Source organism: Anomaloglossus baeobatrachus, chromosome 6 (genome assembly GCF_048569485.1).
Source record: "Anomaloglossus baeobatrachus isolate aAnoBae1 chromosome 6, aAnoBae1.hap1, whole genome shotgun sequence".
NCBI classification, from domain to species: Eukaryota; Metazoa; Chordata; class Amphibia; order Anura; family Aromobatidae; genus Anomaloglossus; species Anomaloglossus baeobatrachus.
The window spans coordinates 438,466,269-438,491,332 of NC_134358.1; the positions used below are offsets into that span (position 1 = coordinate 438,466,269).

Sequence of the window (25,064 nt, forward strand, 5' to 3'; positions counted from 1 at the left end):
CTGTATATAGCCATTCCTCTGTTTGATTAGGAGGTTTGGCAACTTAGAGACAAGAAAAATCCTGTTGATGGAATGTTTCAGCATATAGTTGTATGTATCTTTTATGAGCAGCAGCTGAAAGCAGCTTTTAAAGGAGCATAAACTGGGCATTCAAATAGCGCAGCAGTATAGTGTTTGGAACAGAAAAGAGCAAAATAAGGTAATGAAGTATATTAGAAAAACAAATCGTGACTTATATCGAGCAAATAATGACTGATGTATTACTGGAAGCGACGTTTATTCAAACATGATCTAGACAACGACTCTGTGTTATTATAGCTTTTATTTGCACATTTTTTCGTCAATTTAGTCTAAAAAGTGAATGGGCACAGATTCTGCACACAGATGAATTCTCAGAAGTGGGACCTGCAAGTAGAGCATATGCTGTGGATATGCCATAATCTTACATGGGAATATCCATAAAAGTTTTAGTCATTTTAGAGTTTGGAGTTTTAAGACAAGAGCTCAATTTAGATTGCAAAGGTTTATGAAGATTTTTTTTTTTTTTAGTTTAAATGTTTCTAGTGACAAAATAAAAAATATGTTGGACTATTAATTACTGGCAGTAACAGGAAGATACATTATATGTCAATTTAGCACTGGACTGCCAGCCATGTCAGTATAAAATATGTATAGATCCTTAATGCTCATTGTTTCTTTCCTCCAGGTAATGCAATGCCTAATTCACTTTGGAATAAAGTAAAAACAATATAAAAATGTAATATGTAATTTGGAGTGCAAAACGTCTCATTTGATACAGCTGCACAATAAATAATACGATGTCTCTTAGTAAGAATTTTATTCTGCCACTAGAACATCCAGAATCTATCACCATGATACATGAAAAGGAAGCTGGGGGATGACTTACTTTTACTTATTTTCAAGCTACACACAAAGTGAAGATTCAGAAAGGTGACATATTGCCCCTGGCATCGAAAGGTGAATGCAAAATATTTACCATGACCTTTAATTTTACTATAGATTCCAATATTATGACAAAAGCAAAGCAAGGCTGAAATCAGTTACTCATACTAAGCAAAACTGTTTGTTTTTTTTGTTTCTTCTTTTTTATTCAATAATATGAAAAATTTATCAGTAATAATGTTGAAATATTTAGGCTATGTGCCCACGGGACTCTGTACCCGTAGATATATCCGCAGGTTTTCCGCAGCAGCTCCCTGGAATCCGCAGCTATACATAGCTGCGGGATTCCAGCGAAATAGCTGCGGTAAACCTGCGGACCTTCATGCGACTTACCTGCGGAAGTCCCGGCCTTTATCCCCATAGTGGAGGGCCGGGATTTACGCAGGAATAATTGACATGCAGTTACGTGCGGCTGCGGGACATCCGCAGCATATTCCACAGCCGCACATACCACAGCATTGACACAGCACTCCCCATGTCCCATAGGATAACATGGGGAGTATCTGTACTTGCTAAAACCTGCGGATTTATCTAGAAAATCCAGATAAATCTGCAGGTTTTCCACAGGAAAATCCGCAGGTGCATTGTCCCGTGGGCACATAGCCTTATGCTCCTGTAATCTAAACACTTTACAAATGTGCTCGGTATCTATGTGGTCTGTGCTGCTTTTTGGTTGGGAGAGGGTGTCAGTACATAATGACAGTTCAAGCACAGGCTCTTTGTGCACCCTTGGTGTGGCTAAACAGTGCAGTGCGTCTTCCTTCACACCTACTTGTCATCTCCTCTGGTTCCTGTAGAGCAAGAGCTGTCAGTCAAATAAGAGGTCAGAGATAGACGCACTCAAGGGTCCGGCCACACCAAGAATACAAAAAGCATTTTTGTTTGGCGACACCTCCTTTAAACATATTTCCAAGTCAGAAAATATTTCCAAATCACTCAATTCACTTCAATCACATTCCATTTAAAGGGATTATCAGCACAGAATGACTGTTAAACCAAGTATAGGTGCTCGGTGCAGCATGGCGGGGCTAATCCATTATATACACCTTCCCACCTGCTTGTTTTCCCTCTTTCTTCACCAAGTCCTCCTTGTATTATCTTGGTGGCCATCAAACAATTTTATTAAAGTGGTGCTAAAATTTCGGCAAATAAAAGATAAAAAAAAATTTTACAATCTACTCAACACTTGTGTTTGGGGGCATGCAGTTGGCAATTTCACAGACCACACAGGCATAAAGAACAATCTTTAATTCAACCTGTCAGGTTCCTTATGCCCTCCAACCCAGTAGCGTGTACATGAGCAGTCTTGTGAACTTCCCGTCATGCACAGTAAGCCTAATAAACCCAGGTAGCATGCACACAGATTTAAAGGCGCACTCACGCGGCTGAAATGAGCGGCACGCATGAGCAAAATTTCCATGAACCAGAGGTGACAACAGGGGCGTGTAGCACAGAAAGAGGGTCGACTAGTCTGGGGAAACAATGCCCCATCGACTAGTCAAGGCCCTAAGTAGCATAGGAAAAGCACAGTTTATATGCCGTTTTTGTAAAAATTCATATTAGTGAATAGCATTATACAGGGCTGGTTAGGAAAGGAATTTGGGCATACAGGCATCAATGCTGCTGGGCTACAGGTCATAGGGGACCTGACAGGTTCCCTTTAATGAATTCTAAAACTCCAACAAAGCCAAGTTATTTCGAACATTGAAACTTCCCAGTGTAGAATTTTCCATACGCACCTAAGTAGGGCTGAGCGGGCCCGGGCTGTAAATGTCCGGATCCGCGCGGTTTCAGCACTATCGGGCCCGGGATTCTGGCTGCACGATCTGGAACCGGCATTTAATAAAAAATGAAAAAAAAACCCAATAAATAAATAGCGTTTCATACTTACCAGACTCTGTCATGGCGGCACACTTGCTTCCGGATCGCGCTTTCACTTCCTGTGCTGTCACACAGCTTTCCGTGTTTTCCCCGCCCACCGGCCGTCCTCTCAGCTGTGATTGGTTCCTGGCTGACCCGCCCCCCAGCCTGTGACAGTGTCTGCCATGCAGTCATCGCTTATCGCGGTCAGTACTACGCTGCACTCAGAGCGGGCGGTTGTGCTCTATGGCTGCTCGCTCTAACATGTAGCAGAGCTGAAGCGGCGTGGGACTTCTCATGTGGATTACGTCGGAACTGCAGGGTGTTTGGGGGTTAATAAAGTGGTGAAGGAGGAGTGTTTTGTATTTTATTTCAAATAAAGGATTTTTCTGTGTGTTTGTGTTTATTTACTGTCATTTACAGGTTTGTGTGATGCAGGTATCTGATAGACGCCTGTGCCATCCCACAAACCTAGGGTTTAGCAGCAGCTATGTGCCCCTGCTAACCCCTGCTATTACCACGACTGGCACCGCATCACGCCAGCGGGAAGAGCCGGTATCGCACCGGTATGTCGCATCTAACAGATGCGACATACCGGATGGCTGCGGGCTGAGGATATACCAGCCCCCAGCCGGCGTTATCTTGGCTGGATGTGAAGATTAGGGGGACCGCATGTCGTTTTTTTTTTTGTTTTTTTTTTTTACTTTCACCGGAATCACAGGTGCGTGGGGCTCTGGCAGCACCCGGCAGCCTCGCACGTGTGACTCAGGGCACTGATAAACAGCACAGATACTGCGAGACGGCTGGGGCTGCAGCCGAGCGCTATAACTGTGCTGCCGAGTGTGTTTACCACCGTGACCGACAGTGCACTGCTTTCTCCACCCACCGGCCGTCCTGGCGCCTGTGATTGGTTGCAGTTAGATGACACGCTGCCACTCAGGATGGGGGCGTGTCTATCTGCAACCAACACACGCCGGTGGGCAGGGAAAACCATGAATATTGAATTGTCGGCTCTGGAAGGTAACAGCATGACACGGAAGGAGTGTGTCGCCATGACAGCGCCTCGGTGAGTATGCAGCGCTCGTTCCCAGCCCCCTAGCCCCTCCACAAACATTTTAACCCTCCGGATTCCGGTCCCCATTGACTTATATGGGCACCGGATTCCGGAGCGGATCAGACTTATTTTTAAGTCTGTTAACGACCCGCCGGCCCCCGATTATTGCCTTCCCACTCAACTCTACACCTAAGGCATTTGGGTGCCAACTAAACACAAAATGCAGACTACCTCATCTAATTTTAAGTTGAACTGTACAGCATTTCCATAGGTTGGATATAACATAGCAGCTCTGTGTGACAATCCTGCCTCTGAGGGACGGGTCACACATATGTCGGGGTGCAGGTAGCAAGCAAGGTCAAAGTGAGGCCGTGACCTGAAATTCACAGCAGCTGTCAGATTATAGGGAAATGCTTGAAAAATAATTCACTGGTCTACTTTGAAAAAACGTTCAAACGATCTAAGTATTTTTGTTGATTCCACCCAAACAAATGGTGCATATTTCAAATATGATGTAAAAAAATATACAATTCAGACATTTTCTTAATGTCATTTTTCATTAATGAAAAATTGTCATTTTTCTTAATAAATGACAAATTTATGATTAAAGGTATTAAAGTCGAATATCAGTAATAAGACATTTTGAAGAAGCAATTCCGCACAATATATTTTTTTTTCCAAAAATGAGTCTATCCTCTAAGACAGCAATAGTTGTGTAAATTTTAATTGTTGGAGTGAAGTTTTCTCTTTTTGGATTCTCTGGAATAGTTCTGATCAGGGTTGTCTTGCTGTAAACACCAGCAGCAGTCTGTTTATGTTCCATGTTAATATCTATGTTCCATCTTCCTGATGTCTTAAGGGCACTTTACACGCTGCAATATCGCTATCGATATCGCTAGCGAGCGTACCTGGCCCCGTCGGTTGTGCGTCACGGGAAAATCGATGCACACACATGCACACACAACACCCGTCACACATACTTACCTGCCTAGCGACGTCGCTGTGGTCAGCAAACCGCCTCCTTTCTAAGTGGGCGGTTCGTTCGGCGTCACAGCGATGTCACTAAGCAGCCGCCCAATAGAAGCGGAGGGGCGGAGATGAGCGGGACGAACATCCCGCTCACCTCCTACCTTCTTTATTGCGGGCGGCCGCAGGTACGAGGTTGTTCCTCGTTCCTGCGGTGTCACACGTAGCGATGTGTGCTGCTGCAGGAACGATGAACAACCTGCGTCCTGCAACAGCAACGATAATTGGGAATGGAACGACGCGTCAACGTTTAACGATAAGGTGAGTAATTTTGATCTTTAACGGTCGTTTGTGCGTTTCACATACAACGACGTCGCTAATGAGGCCGGATGTGCGTCACAAATTCCGTGACCCCAACGACATCTCGTTAGCGATGTTGTTACGTGTAAAGCGGCCTTTAGTGAAAGCATTCTCCTTCTTTTGTACTTAAAAGGTGGCTAATAAGGCAATTCAATTTGACACTCATGTTTTCTCCCAGTCTTCGAAAACCAATAAACAAATTTTAAAGTAAATGGTTATAATTTTCGGACCTTAAGTTGCCAAGAAAATTGTAAATTGCGTGAGAAAAAGCAGAGCAAGCATCAGTTTCTATGGTTTTCATGGTATTAAGGAATTTTCTGTCTTTGATTGCACGCCAATTAGGCTTCTAATCAAATATGTCAGCTTTCATCTTCTCATGCGAAAGAGTAAGAAATTTGGTACAGATGTACTTGAAGCGCTCACTATCTAGATCCAAAGTCCTAACAAACTGTTTCACGAGTCACAACATTATATGCTGAAGAAGAAGCAACAATTTCTGACGATTAACAAGTGGCTTATTCTTGATATTCTTTTCACCAATCGTAAACTTCTCTCTAGCAGGCAATTCTTTCCTTGTATAATGTACTCCCTTTGCTCAGCTATCCGAAAGGCACAAGAAGCAAGGAAATTTTGCATATCCGCTTTGTTGTCCTAGAATGATTGATATAACCTTGAGGTCACCACATAAAATCCAGCAATGCCCATCATATTAGAGAATGGTTCTCATGAATTCATCAGTTTCCTTCATATTTGCTGACTGAGCAATAAAAATGGAAGCTAGTTTATTGTCATTGTGAAACAACACACACTTTATACTTGTCTTTGAACTGTCAATAGAAAGCCTCCATTCTTCACTATTATCTATCACTATTCCATTATTATATCGCATTTGACTCAATAAATTTTGTGATGTCAATGCAGTAGAGAAGCTCCTTGTCCATATGTAAATATTTCAGGTTTTTTTCCTTTAGCGAACCAAGTAACTCTGCTGACTACTTCAACAGATCTAGATCATGAACAAGGTCATTCAACTCAGAGTGAGTGAATAGCTAGCACATTCTGACAACTTCTGAGGCCAAGAAATCTTCGTCACCAGTGTCTTTGGAAACATTGGGACTGACAAAATACATACTCATTGGAAATTTCTAGAGTAGTGTAGATAGTGTCCCTTAGAATGTAAGCCTGCAAGGGCAGGGCCCTCTTCCCTCTGTACTAGTCTGTCTACTGTAACCTGTATATGTGTTCTGTATGTAACCCCCTTCTCATGTACAGCACCATGGAATCAATGGTGCTCTATAAATAAATAATAATAATAATAATAAAATAGTGTCACGCTGTACAAAGGGCTAGTAAGACGTAGTACAGCGTATTCCCCACTTGGTGGCAGCAAAGTAGTGGAGAGTCAAAGTTACACTGTAATAGAAAGGCAGCTGAAGTACAGCAGAGTAATTCCAGCAGGCAGATAACAGGCGATCCACCAGGGGGTAATAGAGTAGTCAAACAGTCAGGGTCTAGCCGGGAAGTCAAGTTAGTGCAGAGGGAGGATCAAAATCAAGTCAGAAAACAGAACCAAGTCAGAAGCAGGGAGATCAGGAATGCAGAGGGAAACACAAACAACAGACAGGAGCAGGAAGTCAGGGACTGGAACAGATGGACAAACGGGGGGAGGGTACAGGTCAGGGCACGACAACAAGGAGTCAGATAAACCAGGAAATCTCACCAGAGCAAGTCACAGGCTGCAGAGCAAAACTATAACCAGCACAGGAATGCAGGTTGAGACCAGATATAGTGTCTTCTGAAACCAGAATGAGGCTGATGGGATTTACCTTCTGACATGACCAGGCCGGGTCTGTGAAACTCTGGAGCGGAGAAAACCGGTCCTGGATCATAACAGATAGGTTCAAGAACTTCGTTACAGTGACCAACCAGTCTTAGAGCTGAGGGGAAAATTTGGGTATGGATGGAAGATTTTGTCTTTGTGTTCATGCCTGTAGCATTTATCATGCAGTAGTAGCAGTCAACAACATGGTTTTTAGGCTCTTGCCATACCATTGGAACTCCACAGTTCAGACGTTTTCTCTGACCCTAAAGCGGGCTTTACACGCTACGACATCGCTAATGCGGAGTCGTTGGGGTCACGGAATTCGTGACGCACATCCGGCCGCATTAGCGATGCCGTTGCGTGTGACATCGATAAGCGATTTTGCATCGTTGCAAAAACGTGCAAAATCGCTAATCGGCGACACGGGGGTCCATTCTCAAATCTCGTTACTACAGCAGTAACGAGGTTGTTCCTCGTTCCTGCGGCAGCACACATCGCTGCGTGTGACGCCGCAGGAACGAGGAAGCTCCCCTTACCTGCCTCCCGGCCGCTATGCGGAAGGAAGGAGGTGGGCGGGATGTTACGTCCCGCTCATCTCCGCCCCTCCGCTGCTATTGGGCGGCGGTTCAGTGACGTCGCTGTGACGCCGCACGGACCGCCCCCTTAGAAAGGAGGCGGTTCGCCAGTCACAGCGACGTCGCCGGACAGGTAAGTATGTGTGACGGCTGTGGGCGATGTTGTGCGGCACGGGCAGCGATATGCCCGTGTCGCGCAACAGATGGGGGCGGGTACCCACACTAGCGATATCGGGACCGATATCGCAGTGTGTAAAGTAGCCTTTAGTCCACTGTCTTAGGTTTTCAACACATGTCCTGCACACTTTACGTTGGGCCCAGGGTTTTTCCTGATTACACAGTTGAAACCCAAATATTAATAATAAGCTTTTCATACAAAGTCACATATATTTGTCCTTTGTTTAGGTGTTGCAAAACTACCACAAATGTAACAGGATATAATCAGGATTAGAGATGAGAGGACCCGTGAAATATCGGGTTCACCCAAATCTTAGATAAAGTTCAGTTCGGGAACCGGACTTGACCTAAAGTTGATCCCGCAGCCCGAAACCCACTGGAAGTCACTGACTGAGCAATTTGGCTCTCTGCCCACCTAAATAGGTGGAAAAAACCTGGTGACAGATTCCATTTAATAAACTAGGCTCATTGCATACACTACAAGTGGCAAGAAAATGTGACAGCCTATTTACACTATAATTTATTACACTTTGTGTTGTGAATCATTGTAAACGTTGTGGGCCATGTCTTGCCCTGCCATCTTTTCCTATGAGTCAGCACATTTTTATTTTTTCAGTGGTGAAAGTTACAAAAGTCGCAAATTTTGGCATGCATATGGTATGTGCCAGAATTTGTCAATTCAGTACACCAGTTTCTGGTGTAAACCCCTGAATAAACATCCCCCACTTTATTAACAGACCAGCAAAGCAGCCACATTTCTGTGAATGAAAGGGTTAAGGCCGAAATCCAGGGGGGGTAAAAAGTTGTGCAATAACTATAAAAAAAAAAAATACACAACAAAAAACCCTCACTACAGATTATAACGGAACATGCAGACTATATATAAAGGGGTACTTCTTGTAAGAACAATCAACTTGGCAATTTACAGTCATGGCACCCTTGAAATTATTCCAGAAAATGATTTATTTCTCCTAGAAAAGTATAGAAATATGTTTTCTTATACACATGCTTATTTCTTTTGTGTGTAGCGGAACAACACAAAAAAACCTGAGGAAAACAAGAAATTGGACATAATTTAACACAAAACCCCCAAAATGGGCCAGACAAAATTGTTGGCACCTTTCCAAAACTGTGGGTAAACAACTTTATTTTAAACATGTGATGCTCGTTCAAACTCACAAGTCCATCTCCAGAGTTCTTGATGGTCCTATCCAAGGTGTGCAACATAATCAAGAAGTTTACAACTCATGGCACTGTAGCTAATCCCAGGACGTGGATGGCAGAGAAAAACTAATGAAAGGTTGCAACAAAGGATAGTCGAAATGTTGGATAACAAGCCCCAATGAAATTCCAAAGAGATTCAAGCTGTCCAGTGTCAGTGACATTTGAATGAAATGAAACACTATGGTAGGAAACCCAGAAGGACCCCACTATTGACACAGAGATGAAGGTAGATTGCAGTTTGCTAAAATGTATGTAAGTCAAAATCTTTCTGGACAGATGAGACCAAGATAGAGCTTTTTCGCAAAGCACATCATTTTACTGTTTACTGAAAATGGAATGAGGCCTACAAAGAAAAGAGGACAGAACCTACAGTCAAACATGGTGGCGTTTCAAAGATGTTTTGTGGTTATTTTGTTGCCTTTGGCACTGGAGAGTTATGAAGAGAGTAGTAATGAGTGTGGATCTGAATTTCATTGAGCACCTGTGGAGAGATCTTCAAATTGATGTTGGGAGAAGGCATCCTTCAAATAGGAGAGATCTGGAGCAGTTTGCAAAAGAAGAGTGGTCCAAAATAAGAGGCTTGTTGTTGGTTATAGGCATCAATTGATTGCAGTTGTTTTTTCCAAAGGGTGTGTGCAACTAGATATTAAGATGAGGATCCGGTCAGCATCAGTGTGAATGTGTTTCTACAATACTGCAGAGGCAAAGCTGCCTCTGCTAGCAGCATGGGAGCATGCACAATTCTGTCCAGCAGATCAACGATGCCGCTGACATGAATTGTCAATCTTTAGGAGCACACTAACCTACCGACAAGCAGGAAGCTGGGATGCAGAGGACTGCAGCGCTCCTAAAGATAGAAACATAAAACAACCCCTTTAACAGATGCTGAAAATGATAGGACACCCTCCCCTCATTCCTTAAGTCATGTATCATCATTAATAGTCCTGTACAATAACTCATAATTGTGTTCACTAAGCGTTGGATATATCAATATAATACCTCTAAAAAAATAATGTTCCCCCCTTACATTAGCTCTGACTTACAATATTATATAAAAGGATATGCTCAGCCCACAGCTCCCAGGGATCAGACATTTAAATTTGATTTAATGTGATCTGGTTTTACTCCCAGCGTCCAAATGAGTCATATTGCAATTCTCAAGGGGGCCGCTTAACTACTTTTAATTTAATTTCCAGGAGCTGGGCCAGAAGATTGGGAAGTAAAGAGATACCAACGTACTCATCAGACTGCAGAGGACATAATATGGTCTTGTTTATACCAGTGTAAAGACCAACCACAATTTTAATAAAAGGAAAACAAACCAGATTTTTGGAGGCTCATCTTGTGCCTTGTGCAAACAGCAGCAGTATTCATGTTACTGATTCACTAGACCTGTGTAAGAAAGGCATGGCAGCACAAAGCACAGCCTAGCATCTGCTGATAATGAGATCACTTAATACTGCTACAGTCTTACATCAGCAGCCACAACACACACTTAGAACAGCGCTCACCATACACTACGCTCGCTGTTCTCGAAGGTGCAGTGTTAATTAGGTCTCGTCTTCCCACATTGTCCCTCTCAGCCAGCCAATGTACATAATAAATATGCAGGGAAGAACAAAGACAGGGGCTAAGTACAGCATCTACTGAACGTCAGGGAAAAATTACACCGCTCCCTAATAATTAGTGTATGCGTTAATTCTAGTAAGCGTTTGCTATGCCTGGGTGTACCCGTGTGCTAGGTAGCACCGAAGGCTATTAGTTTAATTAATCAGGTGGAACTTGAATTTAGCATAAAGCTAAAGGAAGACGCACGGCATAATGCAAGTAAATAGGAAGGAGCGCGTCTATGTGGAAAGAAAAACAGCGCAATAAAAGGCAAGCTTGCAGAGGTGCAGGATTAATAAACAGGGTAACTCAGTATTTAGCATCATGGAGGCCATGGGTTCATATCAACAGCACCTTAAAAAAGTATTCATACCCCATTAACTTTTTCATATTTTTTCACGTTACACCCATAAACTTAAATGTATTTACTGGGATTTTATGTGACATGCCAACACAAAATTGCAAGCATATCTGAAGTGTAAAAGAAATGATACATGGTTTTCTCAATATTTTAAAAATATAAATTTGCAAATTGTGACTTGTATTCAGCCCCCTGTAGTCTGATACTCCTAAATAAAATCCTCTGACTAATTGCCTCTAGAAGTCACCTAATTAGTAAATTCAGTCCACCTGTGTGTAATTTATTCACAGTATAACAACTGTTCTGTGAGAGCCTCAGAGATTGGTTTGAGATTATTAGGGATCAAACAGCATTCTGAAAATGAAGGAACACACCAGACAGGTCAAGGATAAGGTTGCGAGTCAATAACGGTTGGGTTATAAAAAAAATAGCCATCAGCAGTACACAAATTTGTCAACAGAACCACCGCAATATGGAAATTCATCATCAGAACCACCAGCAGGAAAGAAATAAATTCATACAACCCCCATCAGTACAGGAATACATCCCCCAAACCATCATCGGTACATCAATTGTAATGTCAAGTCAAACCCATACACATTTGCATCGCATGAACCTACAACTTTGTCCTTAACAATGATAAGGAGATACTGAGAGTTGTTGGTATCAGTCATCATCAGACTGCGGACCATACAGGAACCACAGTACTGATGAGAATTAGTCAGTATCACAAATAAACATTTACATTCAGGTACCTTAAGGATGATGTTGTCTCTGATTGGAGCCGTGCTGTTTTCTTTAACTTGACCAGATGCCATGGTGACTTTTCACAGACACAGCTCGTCTCTGCAGACTTTCACCTTCTCCGGTCTTGTGCAACCCTTAAACATAGAACGGTGATTATAATGCTTCTGAATAAAAATGCTTGGCCTCTGCTGTGCCCCTGAATAAATAATTGCTCCTCACTGCGTTCCCTGAACAAATTGTGACCCCCACACTGCCCATCTTATGGCACATGCCCTACAAACTGCCCTCCTCTTTCCCTACTGGATCCCATCTTCACACCGTTCTTTCAGTGTCCTACCCTATACTACCCAGTCTCTATGGACCCTCATTACACTCACCCTCCTTGGCATACAGTCGCCTCCTTCCTGTAGCCTCACACTATCCTCTCATGCTACCCCTTTGCAAACTGCCCCCACACACTCCGCAATCTCTATTCTGTGCCCCCTCTTTTTTTCTCATCCCATACTGTCTACTCACTACCTCTGCACTCTCCCCCTTGCTCCCTATACTGTGTCTGCAGCCATCCCCCCTCACTTCTCATAATGTGTCAGCACACACCAGCTCTCCAAACTGTGCATTAAATATACCCCCTCATTCCCCATACAGTTTCTGCAACCATCCTGCCCCCTAGCTCTCAATACTGTGTCCTCAAATGTATCCCCCTCACTCCCAATACTGTGTCCTCAAATTCCACCCCCTTACTCACCATACTGTCCTCAAATTAATCCCCCCCTCACTCCACATACTGTGCTTCCCAACTGCTTCCCCATACTGTATCCTCAAATTTCCTCCCCTCCACCATTTGCTCCACATATTGTGTTTACATATACTTACCCCCTCTTTCCCCATACTGTGTTCATATACATTCTTCCCATCATCTTTCTCCATACTGTGTACTAAAATTTCTCTCTCTCTTTCCCTAATTACAATAAATCTTCGGTGTCTTTAGCTCCACTGGAGCACTTACTACACCAAACATCTGCCACCTATGCTCCAAGTGAGGAGTGACATCAGCAGTGTGATCAGCTGACCTGATCACGCTGCTGATGTCGCCCTGACCAGGAAGAGCCAGCGGTCAGGGTTTCAAGTGTCTGAAAGATGAGAGTACAATTGATCCCGAAGAGCTAGGAAAACATACTTTCTCGGAAAGGACAGCACAGAAAATGGCTGACTCCCCCTGCAAGGAGCAGAAAAATGCAGCCACTGGATAGACACCATGGACTGCCACATCAGGAGGACTGATGGCGCCAACTGGCTGTACCCTGGGTAAATGCCCCACCTGTCCCTCCCCACCTAGATAAGCCCTTGGTTCCATCCATCATCTCTAATGGAAGGAGTATGGCACAACTGCAAACCTACTAAGACACGGTCGTCCATCTTAATTGACATCCCAAGAAAAGAGAGCATTAATTAGACAAACAGCCAAGAGTCCAATGGTCACTCTAAAGTATCTGCAGAGATCCATAACTTAGGTGGGAGAATCTCTCCCCAGAACAATTATAAGTCACACAAACCTAGCCTTTATGGATAAAGCTGCCATTGCTCCCAGCTCCGAGGGCCTGTACATGTCTCCTTAAAATGTGATTAGGCACACAAACGTCTTAAAGGGGCAGCAGGAGCACTGGCTATTTAAGGCACTGTCCCCTGTAGGGAAGTGCCTGAGCAACTTTAGTGTTTAATTAGTTTCTGCACCAGCTAGTACATTGTCAGGTCCATGTTCTTGAACATGTCCCATCAGTACCTGAAACAAAACCTATTCTGCCAGAGCCTGAACCCGTCCTGTCAGTCGCATGTATGAAATCCTGGCTGCTAATCCATCACCGTTCTGCTGTCCATGCGTTTCTGCCACTTGGGGTTAGCTGCTGCAGGATGAGGGACTGCCCTGGAATTGTACCTCTTGTCTACTGCCACCAAAGTCCAACCTCCCCATCAGAGTCTTTGGTGAAAGCCCGGTGGGCACTTAGTTATGCCCCTCCAGGGTAAGCCCGTGGCGGAGTGCGTCCTAACCCACGTGTGTGACAAGTACCATGGGTAGATAGGACAGAGTGTTACAACGAGACAATGACTTGAAGGATATGTCGAAATTGGCAAAGAAATGGTTCAATGATAATGAAGTAGAGATTTTGGATTGTCCCCTACAGTCTCCAGACCTCAACCCAATTGAACACTTGTGGGTAGAGTTGAAGAAAAAGATGTATACGTACTCAAGTGGGTCGACCAGCATGCACCAATATAATAAAAAGTACAATTTGGATTTTTAGAATCAGAACAGTAACAATGCAGTGACATGACAAGAATCTGCAAAAATAATCATATGCTAAAACGTTGCGAGTCAAATTTATGTATGAGATAGCCAGGATGATTATCTTTAAAATGAAGGTAATCTCACATTTAAAGCTGTAGTAGATGGTGAGATATGGAGCCTGAAGGTCAAAATTTCAAAACAATGCTACCCCCTACTCATTAGTGTATGTGAGGTCAATTCTATTAACCACTTATTGACAGAAGATGAAGTAGTATGTCCTTTGTCGGGTCTGGGTATATGAAGTGAGCATAGAAGTGGAGGCTGCTTCTGTTACAGAGGGCTGTCTGATAATAAAACCTAAAGGAGTATCAGACAGTCAGGGTCCACCGTGCAAAGACTCTGCTGCAGACTATGGCAGAGTGCAATACCTCTGTTAAACTCACAGAGGAATATAATTAGTAAATAAGGCAATTCCTCCCTTACTTGGAGGATGTGTGGAATGGTCTCTGTTAATAATCACAGAGACAAAGGCAGTGAGTGTGAAATGGCACCTACCTAGGTCCGTTCCTCTAGTGGTGCCAGGAGACGGACAGCAGCGTAAGCCACACAAAGCTCCTACCTGCGTTCGCTCCACTAGTGTGCGAGGACACGAACCACTAGATATGGCACCTGCCTAGGTCCGCTCTTCTGGTGGTGCAAAAGAGACGAACAGCAGCGTAAGCTGCACAAAGCTCCTACCTGCGTTCGCTCCACTAGTGTGCGAGGACACGAACCACTAGATATGGCACCTGCCTAGGTCCGCTCTTCTAGTAGTGCAAAAGAGACGGACAGCAGCATAAGCCGCACAAAGCTCCTACCTCTGTTCGCTCCCCTAGTGTGCGAGGATACGAACAACTGCCAGACGCAGTATAAGGAACGTTACCCTAGCGGCAACGTCCACCTACGAGTAGAATCACAAGGCCCAGCCGGACCATGTGCCTCAGGCACCTGCCTATGTCCGCTCCCCTAAGAGGTAAGGATACGGACTGCAGCCGAAGCTGTAAGGTATAAGAACGCTACCCTGCCGGTAGCGCTCACCTAGCACAGACAGAGAGATGCCTAGAGGAACGTGCACAGAGCGTCTACTCTCATGCATGAACCAAGAGGACTGAGCGGCGTTCGTCAGGGTCTTATATAGACTCTGTACCTCATCCAAGATGGAGGACACCAGAGCCAATACGCTGCCAGAACGACAGGAATGACGTCACGCTGGCCTATCACCGAGCAAAGTGTCACAAGCACATGACCAGCGACCAATCGGCATAGAAGGTGTCAGAGACATGTGACCACGTGTCACAAGCACATGACCAGCGGCCAATCGGCATAGAAGGTGTCAGAGACATGTGACCTCGTGTCAGCGATGATGTCACCCGCATATGTGCAATGGCTCCAAGATAGGACTTAGTCTCCAGCGCTTGCACATGTGCAGTAGCAAGAAATCTGGACATAGTCTCCAGTGCTCGCACATGTGCAGTAGCAAGAAATCTGGACATAGACTCCAGTGCCACAGCAACCGTAACAGCTTCACAGATGCTGGCTGTATTATACAGTCAGCATCTGCCTATAACAGCAGCAACCAACTGTTGCTGTTCAAATACTTCCAGAAGGTTTAGTAAATCTCCTGGGTCCTGACATATGGGCCTGCACCTCCTGTAAACCGGCTATATGTTGGAGGTACAGAATGTTTGTGGAAAAATGTGGCTTATGAAAGTTGGCACGACCATTACAAAACTTTCCAATGCAATGCTTTGAATGCCGTATATTGGCTGCCCTTTTAGATGTTGCTATTTCCAACTTGAAAATACGTACACCAGCCTCACCAGGTCTACCAGATACTGAATGCAATGTGTACTGTGAAATCTGGTGACAAAACACTTTTAATTGGCCTTATAATATTGTTATAGAAATAGAGAAACAAAACCCTTCAGAGGTTCATCTTGTCTGTCCATATATAATCCTCATGTACTGTATATGTTTGTTCTTGGGTGTGGATTTTGAATTCTTCCTCTCCTGGACCATAAGTGATATGACCATTATGAATGCCCCTTTTCTACTGAGTATTTTTGTGACTCTCACTGAATTAAACAGCTTTCAAAATATAAACATATAAACATACTTTATCTGTATATAGGGACTCAAGCCTGGGCTGTGAACTGAAAAGCAAATAGCAGACGCAGGCTTCAGAGGAAGCGAATGGAAATTACTTGCCTTCAACACCGTAACAAAGCACTTCCGAGACGGTAGAGGTAATTTCCATAATTAAAGGTTTTTTTCATTCTTGCTTTGCTTACATTCAGGTAGTAAAATTATTCACTTACCTGTTTTTGTTTGAGGGCTTCCATGGACTCAAATTCCAGTCTGGCTAATTTTATCTGAATGTCATATGGTTTGTTGGGAATCACAAATGCCAAGATAAACTTCAGCGCTAACAGAGCGTGCTGTCAAATTAAAAAAGAAAAAGGAGAATGTTAGCCGAAAGCTAAGAGACAAACAAAGAGAGACTATCATCCCAAAGTGATTTCTCAAGCTGCACTACTTGTTTTCCTGGGAAGATTAGCTAGGCTCCTATTCTCCTTGTTTTCTGGCACCATAATACAAGTACAGTAGCATTGCCAAACAAGTTCCTTTGTCATCAGAGGACCGTCTCAATATATTTAGTTTATGATTTTGTCCTTTTTTGTCCCCTTTTATTATCCTTGTGCAGGGAATGTGCAGAACACAATAAACTACATATCTTGAACCATCTTCTCTTGTACTTGCTGGAATAGAGCAAACCCCTACAGTAATGCAGAAGAGGGCCTTCAATAAATAACAATATGTGCATTATAGAGAATGCATTAAAAAGAATAACTGACAAGGAATCTGTCACATTGAATATCCAGTCAATCTGAAGTCAATATGTAAAAGAGCAGGATAAACTAATCAGATTGATACAAAGTTCTATTGGGAAAAGTTGCAGTATAACTTGTTTTTAACTCATGCATATGTCTGTCGAGTCTGTGTTTTTAATCAAGTGGGCAGTCCTAGAGATTTACAGCCTTCTTTGCATACGTCAGCATAGAAAGATAGGTATGTGTCACTGATTAGGACGGCCCTCTTGACTACTTGCCAAGAATGGACAAAGAGTTAAAAGAATCAAATACAATAATGCTGAATCTTCTCCCTGAGATCGATGTATCTATCTGCTCAGCTTCTACTACTCGTGAAAATGCATATTGGACTATTGTTTCCAGAAGACAAATTCTCTTAGAGCTGAAGGCCAACATAAAGGTAAGTGAACAAAGGACTGTACATGTACTTCGCTCAAAAGGGTCCTCTATTAAAAAAAATAAATAAAAAAAGAGCATGAGTAGTTCAAATTATTTAGGTAACGGTCTCAGGTTTTGGGTAATTCTTTCCCACTCTTCCTCGTGGTCACCTTGCCTTTTTCCATCTCCCTTAGAGATGAATTTATTTGAATGGATACCTCACCCTACAGCGTGACATGTGAGTTAGGCTAGTTTCACACCTGCGTTGGACAGGATCCGTAGCATTGCGTTGTGTGACGCATGTAACGGATGCGTTGCATATAGTGGCACAATGCATGCTACAGATCGTACAAAATAACGCAGTCCGTTATAGTTTTTTTTCCTTGACTTTACACATCTGAGCATGCGCAGTTGTGTAAAATCAGCTGCGTTAACGGAATCCATCAAATGACGCATTCTAACGGAATCCGCCACCATAGGCGTCCATTATAAAAACAACAGACGCCTAACGGATTCCTGCAGGTTGCGTTTTTTTCACACTCCGCCAAGCGCAGAAAAACGTTACATGCTGCGTTCCATCTGCCCGACGCAGCGTCAAAATAACGACGCTGCGTTGTCCAGCGGATGCAACGCAGACACTTGCGTTACAGTGCGTCGTCAATACAAGTCTATGGAGAATAGCGCAGTGCGTTAACGGACTGCGCTATTCTCCATAGTGACGGAATGCGCTGAACGCAAGTGTGAAACTAGCCTTATCCTGTACCAGCAAACACATTCTTATCATGTACAACATTGATATTCACATCATCAACATTTAGCTTACATGAACTACCAGATAGGCAAAGGTTGTTAGGAATATATTGAATGACCAATCTTCCCAGATCGATACCCAATAAATCATTTGTGGGGATGTTCTCAGACACCCCCACTTCCCTCAACTCCAGTCTAGGAAAATCAGGCCATCGGTAAAAGCTGCTAAACACCCTCAGTCCCAGTAACAGTCAGGGTCTTCCCATGGATCTTCCCAAATTCTTCGGGGAACACAAATTCAAGGTGGATGAGAGTTGGTTCAGCACCAGTGCCCTTGAGTTCTATAGTGACAGTGTTGCCCATGGTACGGTTACCATGGGCAACACTATCACTATAGAACTGCAAGTTGCAAGTTTTCACAGGCTGTCATACCTGCCCCACCCACATAAAGAACAGCTGCACTAGGCCCTTGGATGTGCGGTTCCTCTCCTGCTTCAATTGTTAGGTGAGGATATTATGTCCTGGTCAGTCGCAGGTATAGCACTGACAGGCAGACTGACTGTTGGAAAATGGCTTGAGACCTCCCAAAGATCGGATGGCAGGGAGATTGGGGATGGTTGTCTGCTTAACCCTCTCCCAGCTGGCGATGGCCGGCTTCTGCATCTCAGGTGCTCGGTTGTTCTCATAGATATGGGCGATCTGTAATGCTTTAGCTGCCTCCTTTGCCTCCCAGTCCATCACAAATTGTTGCTCATCTACAGGACAAAAATGCAGAACTGGTCGTTCGCCATCAGGTCCTTCAATATCTCAAAGGTGGTAATTGATAATTTTTGGACCCACTGCTCAAAGCTGGTTTCAAGTCCATCCACCACATCAACATAGCTGTCGTAGAGGCCATGCTGGAGGGTCCAGAATCTTTTGTGGTACACTTCAGGAGTCAGCTGGTATTTACGCATTAGGGCCAGTTTGTTGGCCTCATACTCTCCATCTTGTTCTCAAGGGAGAGCGACAATCACTCCAGGGCTTTGTTTATTAGACATGGGGTTAAGTATCATGCCCAACTGGTACTATCTTCAAGACTATTCAAATCCCTTCAGAAATATGTCCAAGTCCCGGTCTCTTTCCATCACAAGAAAACGCTTGGGTCAGTGTTTAAAGGTGTTGAAGTTACTGGACTCACTGTGCAGTGGGGTAAATTGCTCTCTTTCTGGAGTCAGATTAATTCCAGGTGATGCTCTCGCTCAGATTTTCGCAACTCTCGCTTGGCCTGGGCCTGCTGCTGCTCTCAGCCTGTGACTTGGCAGCCTCTCATTCAGCATGGGCCTGTCGCTCAGCAAACTCATACTCCGCTTTGCGTTCTTGTAGCACAAGCTGCAGCTACACTTGAGAGTCACATTCTTCAATTTGTTGCAGAATGAGTGGCGCACAAGAGTACATTACACTCTGGGAACTGTGGATGCTGCTAGCTCCCGCTGAGTCGGACAGTTCTGAAACCAGATCCATACTAGGTTTCCTGGTGGTCCACTGTTCTCAAGCTCTGGTCCTTGGCATCATCCTCCACAAGGTACGGATCAACATCTCTTTGGTCTTGTCTGATCCATCGAGACCTCACTCTTCACAAATACTGATCAGCACTGCTTTCTTCTGGTTCATATAAGCATCTGCCATCTTAGCAGTCACTTATCAAATAAAAGAAAAACAAAAAAGAGGGGGGGGAGGGTGTAACTGATTCATGTACAGTAATGCCCAGAGTGTAATTACACACCGAGTTTGATCCTAAAAACTCTGCAGAGAATCCTCGCAGGGATTGTGCAAACTTTTACTGTTGGGAGTGATTGGAGGTTCCCACAGGTGGAGGACCGTGGGAACCTCCAGCTGTGACCACATATAACCTGAGTGATGTCACCGCTCTTCGAACGGCTCATTTACTGCCTGAAGCTTACAGCAGGCAGTCATGTTCTATGGCTGTGTGCTGTCACTTCAGATGTAACAGTCATGGAACCCTCATGTCGATTACATCAGACGTGGGTCTTATGAAGGTTAATACAGGGTGAAAGAGGGGTTTTTTTGTATTTTATTTGAAATAAAGGATTTTATCGGTCTTTGTGTTTATTTCTTTTCACTTACAGATTAGTAACGGGGAGATCTCATATAATTCTCCCATTACTAATCTAGGGCTTAGTGGCAGCTGTTTTTCAACCCCTTATTACTCCGATTGCCACGGCACCAGGGCAATCGGGATGAGGCGGGTAACGTTTCGGTGATTGTAGCATCTAATGCTTGTGACAATCCTGGGCAGCTGCAGGCTGCCATTTTTGGGCTGGAAAGCCCAATAAGCATGGGCCTCCCCATCCTGAGAATAATAACTCCGAGCTGTCGGTATTATCATAGCTGGGTATCAAAATTGGGAGGGGGGGAGGCGGCATGTCAGTTTTTTTTAATTATTTAAATAATAATAATCAAAAAAAGCCACATGCAGTTCTTATTTTGCTACACAGCCAAAATAAGCACACACCAGAGGGCTGCAGCCTGTATGCTTTATCTGTGCTGGGTCCCATAGGGGGAGCCTACGCCAATTCCATTGATTTATTTTTACAGCAATAGAGATACACATGTAACGTGGCCCGGGGTGGTAGTCGTGGGCAAGACAATCGTCTACCGCACCCCGGCACGCTACATGAAAATGGAGGTCCTGGATGGGTGTGTAGTGTTTCACTCCAGAGGCTATATGCATTGGCAGGCCGCATGTTGCCTGTTGTTTTGGCCAGCCACGAGCAGATGGTACACAGTTCATTGAGGGAGATTACAAGTCCATAAAAAATGCAGTTTTACTGAACATTAACTTAGTATCAACAACGCACATAAGATGGTGGACACAAATCTTCTTGCACATTTCAATATCACATAGGATCATTAAGCACATTCTTCACTTTAGTCATTCCAACCTTCATAAGTCCTTTTCTTCCTTTCACTACCAAGCCTAGTACTACATAACAATCCTTGAAAGTCAGTCTCCTCCTCAAGCAATCCCACGTCTTTTCCCTCCAATATGGCTGGAAGGAGCTATAAGCTACTGAAGACGTCCCAGGGACACTCGCTTAAGACACTCACTTCGTTCCTTGCCCTGCTCTTTCGTACACCAGGACCCGTCTCGCTCTGTCACTCGTTCTTTCGTCAGTGTGCTGACCCGGCTCCACTAGACCACTCTGTATCACGGTAATCGCCTTCTCTTTCTCATTTCTCACTTGCTCCCTTTTTTCCATTGTCACACTATTCTATGTAATGGTCTCACTCTCTTCAGGACACCCATGTCATGCGGCCAGGGCTGTATTTTGCCTTCATGCTGCCCTAGGCACTTTAAGTGGTCGCGCCCCTTAGTGACAACGTAAAACTGAGTTTTCGCGCACAACATCTGTTTAAGGCAGATCTACTCTGTAAAACACTTTAAAAAGTATCAATGAGAAACGAAGGGCACTAACCCCCCCCAATGGGGATCACCACAGGCACATCAAAACATAGCATGAGTATAAAATATTCCCACCACACCGTCCCCACTTATATACTGTGACTGTCACACTGCCCCTAATAAACTAAAACACCACACTGTCCTCCCTTATAAATTATATCCACCACACCTTCCTCTATTATGAAATATGATCTGAACATTGTGAGGAGGGAGCAGCATGATGTGAGGACAATGTCCCATGCATGCTGCTCCCTCCTCACAATGTCCCATGCATGCTGCCCCCTCCTCACAATGTCCCATGCATGCTGCTCCCTCCTCACAATGTCCCATGCATACTGCTCCCTCCTCACAATGTCCCATGCATGCTGCCCCCTCCTCATAGTGTCCCATGCATGCTGCCCCTCCTCACAGTGTCCCATGCATGCTGCCCCCTCCTCACAGTGTCCCATGCATGCTGCCCCCTCCTCACAGTGTCCCATGCATGCTGCCCCCTCCTCACAGTGTCCCATGCATGCTGCCCCCTCCTCACAGTGTCTCATGCATGCTGCCCCCTCCTCACAGTGTCCCATGCATGCTGCCCCCTCCTCACAGTGTCCCATGCATGCTGCCCCCTCCTCACAGTGTCCCATGCATGCTGCCCCCTCCTCACAGTGTCCCATTCATGCTGCCCCTCTCCATGAGCTCCTAATGCTGCCTTCCTCTTTTCCATAATGACACCTCCATGTTGCCCCACTCATGCTAAGACCACCACACTCACGCTTATGCTGAGACACCCCCCACACACACTACCCCACTCTTGATATTGACTCCCCTACATTGCTCCACTCCATACTGAGCCCACACATGCTGCCCCTTCTCCATAATGAGCTCCCAATGCTGCCACTCTCTCATTCTGAGTCCTTACACTCCCCCCCACCCAATCGATTTTGTCATTGCACTATCCCTCAACCCTTGACCCCTGTCTCTAGCATTAGCCCCTCTCTCCCACTCCACCAGCAGCAGCCTCTCTCCCCCCGCCTCCAGCAGCAGCCTCTCTCCCCCCACCTCCAGCAGCAGCCTCTCCCCCAGCATCAGCCTCTCTCCCACCAGCCTCCCCCAGCATCAGCCTCTCTCCCACCAGCCTCCCCCAGCATCAGCCTCTCTTCTACCAGCCTCAGCCTCTCTTCCCTCAGCATCAGCCTCTCTCCCCCCGCCTCCAGCAGCAGCCTCTCCCCCAGCATCAGCCTCTCTCCCACCAGCCTCCCCCAGCATCAGCCTCTCTCCCACCAGCCTCCCCCAGCATCAGCCTCTCTTTTACCAGCCTCAGCCTCTCTTCCCTCAGCATCAGCCTCTCTCCCCCAGCATCAGCCTCTCTCCCCCCAGCCTTCCACAGCATCAGCCTCACTCCCCAGTCTCCGACAGCATCAGCCTCACTCCCCAGTCTCCGCCAGCATCAGCCTCTCTCCCCCCATCCTCCACCAGCATCAGCCTCTCTCCACCCAGCCTCCGCCAGCATCAGCCTCTCTTACCCCAGAACCAGCCTCTCTCCCCCAGCATCAGCCTCTCTCCCCCCAGCATCAGCCTCTCTCCCCCAGCATCAGCCTATCTCCCCCCAGCCTCTGCCAGCATCAACCTCTCTCCCTCCAGCCTCCGTCAGCATTAGCCTCTCTCCCACCAGCCTCCGCCAGCATCAGCCTCTCTCCCCCCAGCCTCCGCCAGCATCAGCCTCTCTCCCCCCAGCCACCGCCAGCATCAGCCTCTCTCCCCCCAGCCTCCGCCAGCATCAGCCTCTCTCCCCCCAGCCTCCGCCAGCATTAGCCTCTCTCCCACCAGCCTCCGCCAGCATCAGCCTCTCTCCCCCCAGCCTCCGCCAGCATCAGCCTCTATCTTCCCTCAGCATCAGCCTCTCTCCCCCAGCCTCCCCAAGCATCAGCCTCTATCTTCCCTCAGCTTCAGCCTCTCTCCCCCAGTCTGTCTCTGCCTCAGCCTGCCCCAGTCTCCGCCTCAGCCTCCCTCCAGACTACCCCCAGTCTCCGCCTCAGCCTCCCTCCAGTCTCCCCCCAGTCTCAGCCTCAGCCTCCCCCCACTCTCAGCCTCCCCCCAGTCTCAGCCTCCCTCCAGCCTCCCCCCAGTCTCAGCCTCAGCCTCCCTCCAGCCTCCCCCCAGTCTCAGCCTCAGCCTCCCTCCAGCCTCCCCCCAGTCTCAGCCTCCCTCCAGCCTCCCCCTAGTATCAGTCTCTGCCTCCCCCCAGTATCAGCCTCTGCCTCCCTCCAGCCTCTGCCTACCCCCAGTATCAGCCTCTGCTTCCCCCCAGTATCAGCTTCTGCCTCCCTCCAGCCTCCCCCCAGTATCAGCCTCTGCCTCCCCCCAGTATCAGCCTCTGCCTCCCTCCAGCCTTCCCCTCTGCCTCCCTCCAGCCTCCCCCCAGTACAAGCCTCTGCCTCCCTCCAGCCTCCCCCCAGTATCAGCCTCTGCCTCCCTCCAGTATCAGCCTCTGCCTCCCTCCAGTATCAGCCTCTCTCCCCCGCATGCGCAGATTTCCGGTCTGCACTAGAGACACCCCCACACACGCTCCTTATGAATCTTCAGCTCTGCATGCACTTACCTGCTCCAGTGCCCGCCTCCATCTTCCTGGCTCACGTGAGTATCCTCTTCTGACACCGGCTTCCATCGCGGCGTCCTGCTGTGAGCTCTGCATCTGACGTCCACACAGCAGTGGACGCAGCCAAGAGGAAGGAGCTGATTGGCGCGTGCCTGTGACCCCAGAAGTGCAGGCGCCGGCAGTTCCGGGGTCAATGAGCTTCCTGTGCCCGGCGGCCGCAGTTTGTTTGCATTCGCGTCTTAATTGATGCGGACACAAATAAATAGAGGTGCGCCTCTCCCCCCTCCTCCCTCCGAAAACACAGTGGATTTAATCGACTGTCTAACAGAGGGGGAGAGGATCTGTAAAAAAAAAAATATATTTTTTTTTTGCTGCCAGAAGGTGCCGCCCCCCCACAACCTGCCGCCCCAGGCACCGGACCACGGGTGCCTAATAGTAAATATGGCCCTGCATGCGGCTCTGCTGCTCCTCAGACCTGAGGTCTATTCCTGTCACAGGCGTGGCCCTAACTGTCGTTTCCACAGCAACCGTTTCTCTCCCTCAGCACTAGCTGCTCCCCTACCGGCTAATCTTAGAATCCCAGCTGTTACCTGTCTGTCACGGGCAGATTTAACTTTTCACCTGCAGACCTATAACACTAATAATGCCTTATTAAGCATCCTACATTATATACTACATAACATTACACCTTATACCAATACACATGCATTACATCATCAATACTGCTACACCTCTACATAGTAACATTCTCAACTCTGCTACATCTTATACATTACAATACCTTACACTATACATTCCTGCATAATATCACTTTATATCGTATCACACACACACACACACACACACACACACATTTGGTGTCTTCTGGGGTAGGAACTCGACGACCATCTTACACACACACAGCGCCTCTGACTTGTTGCAGTCAGACACGCTGTCACAGAGGGTGGTAGTCACATCTGACTGCAACCAGAGACGCGGG

At 46.0% G+C, this 25,064-nt stretch overlaps 1 protein-coding gene across 1 annotated transcript in view; it reads right to left on the reverse strand.

Annotated features, from left to right (window-relative positions):
* ANO10 (anoctamin 10) overlaps nt 1-25,064 on the reverse strand; it is a 473,406-nt gene that overhangs the window by 195,501 nt on the left and 252,841 nt on the right. Inside the window, exon 12 of the mRNA XM_075315233.1 lies at nt 16,359-16,478. Coding sequence (XP_075171348.1) covers nt 16,359-16,478 — 120 coding nt within the window. The remainder of the gene's footprint in view (nt 1-16,358; nt 16,479-25,064) is intronic.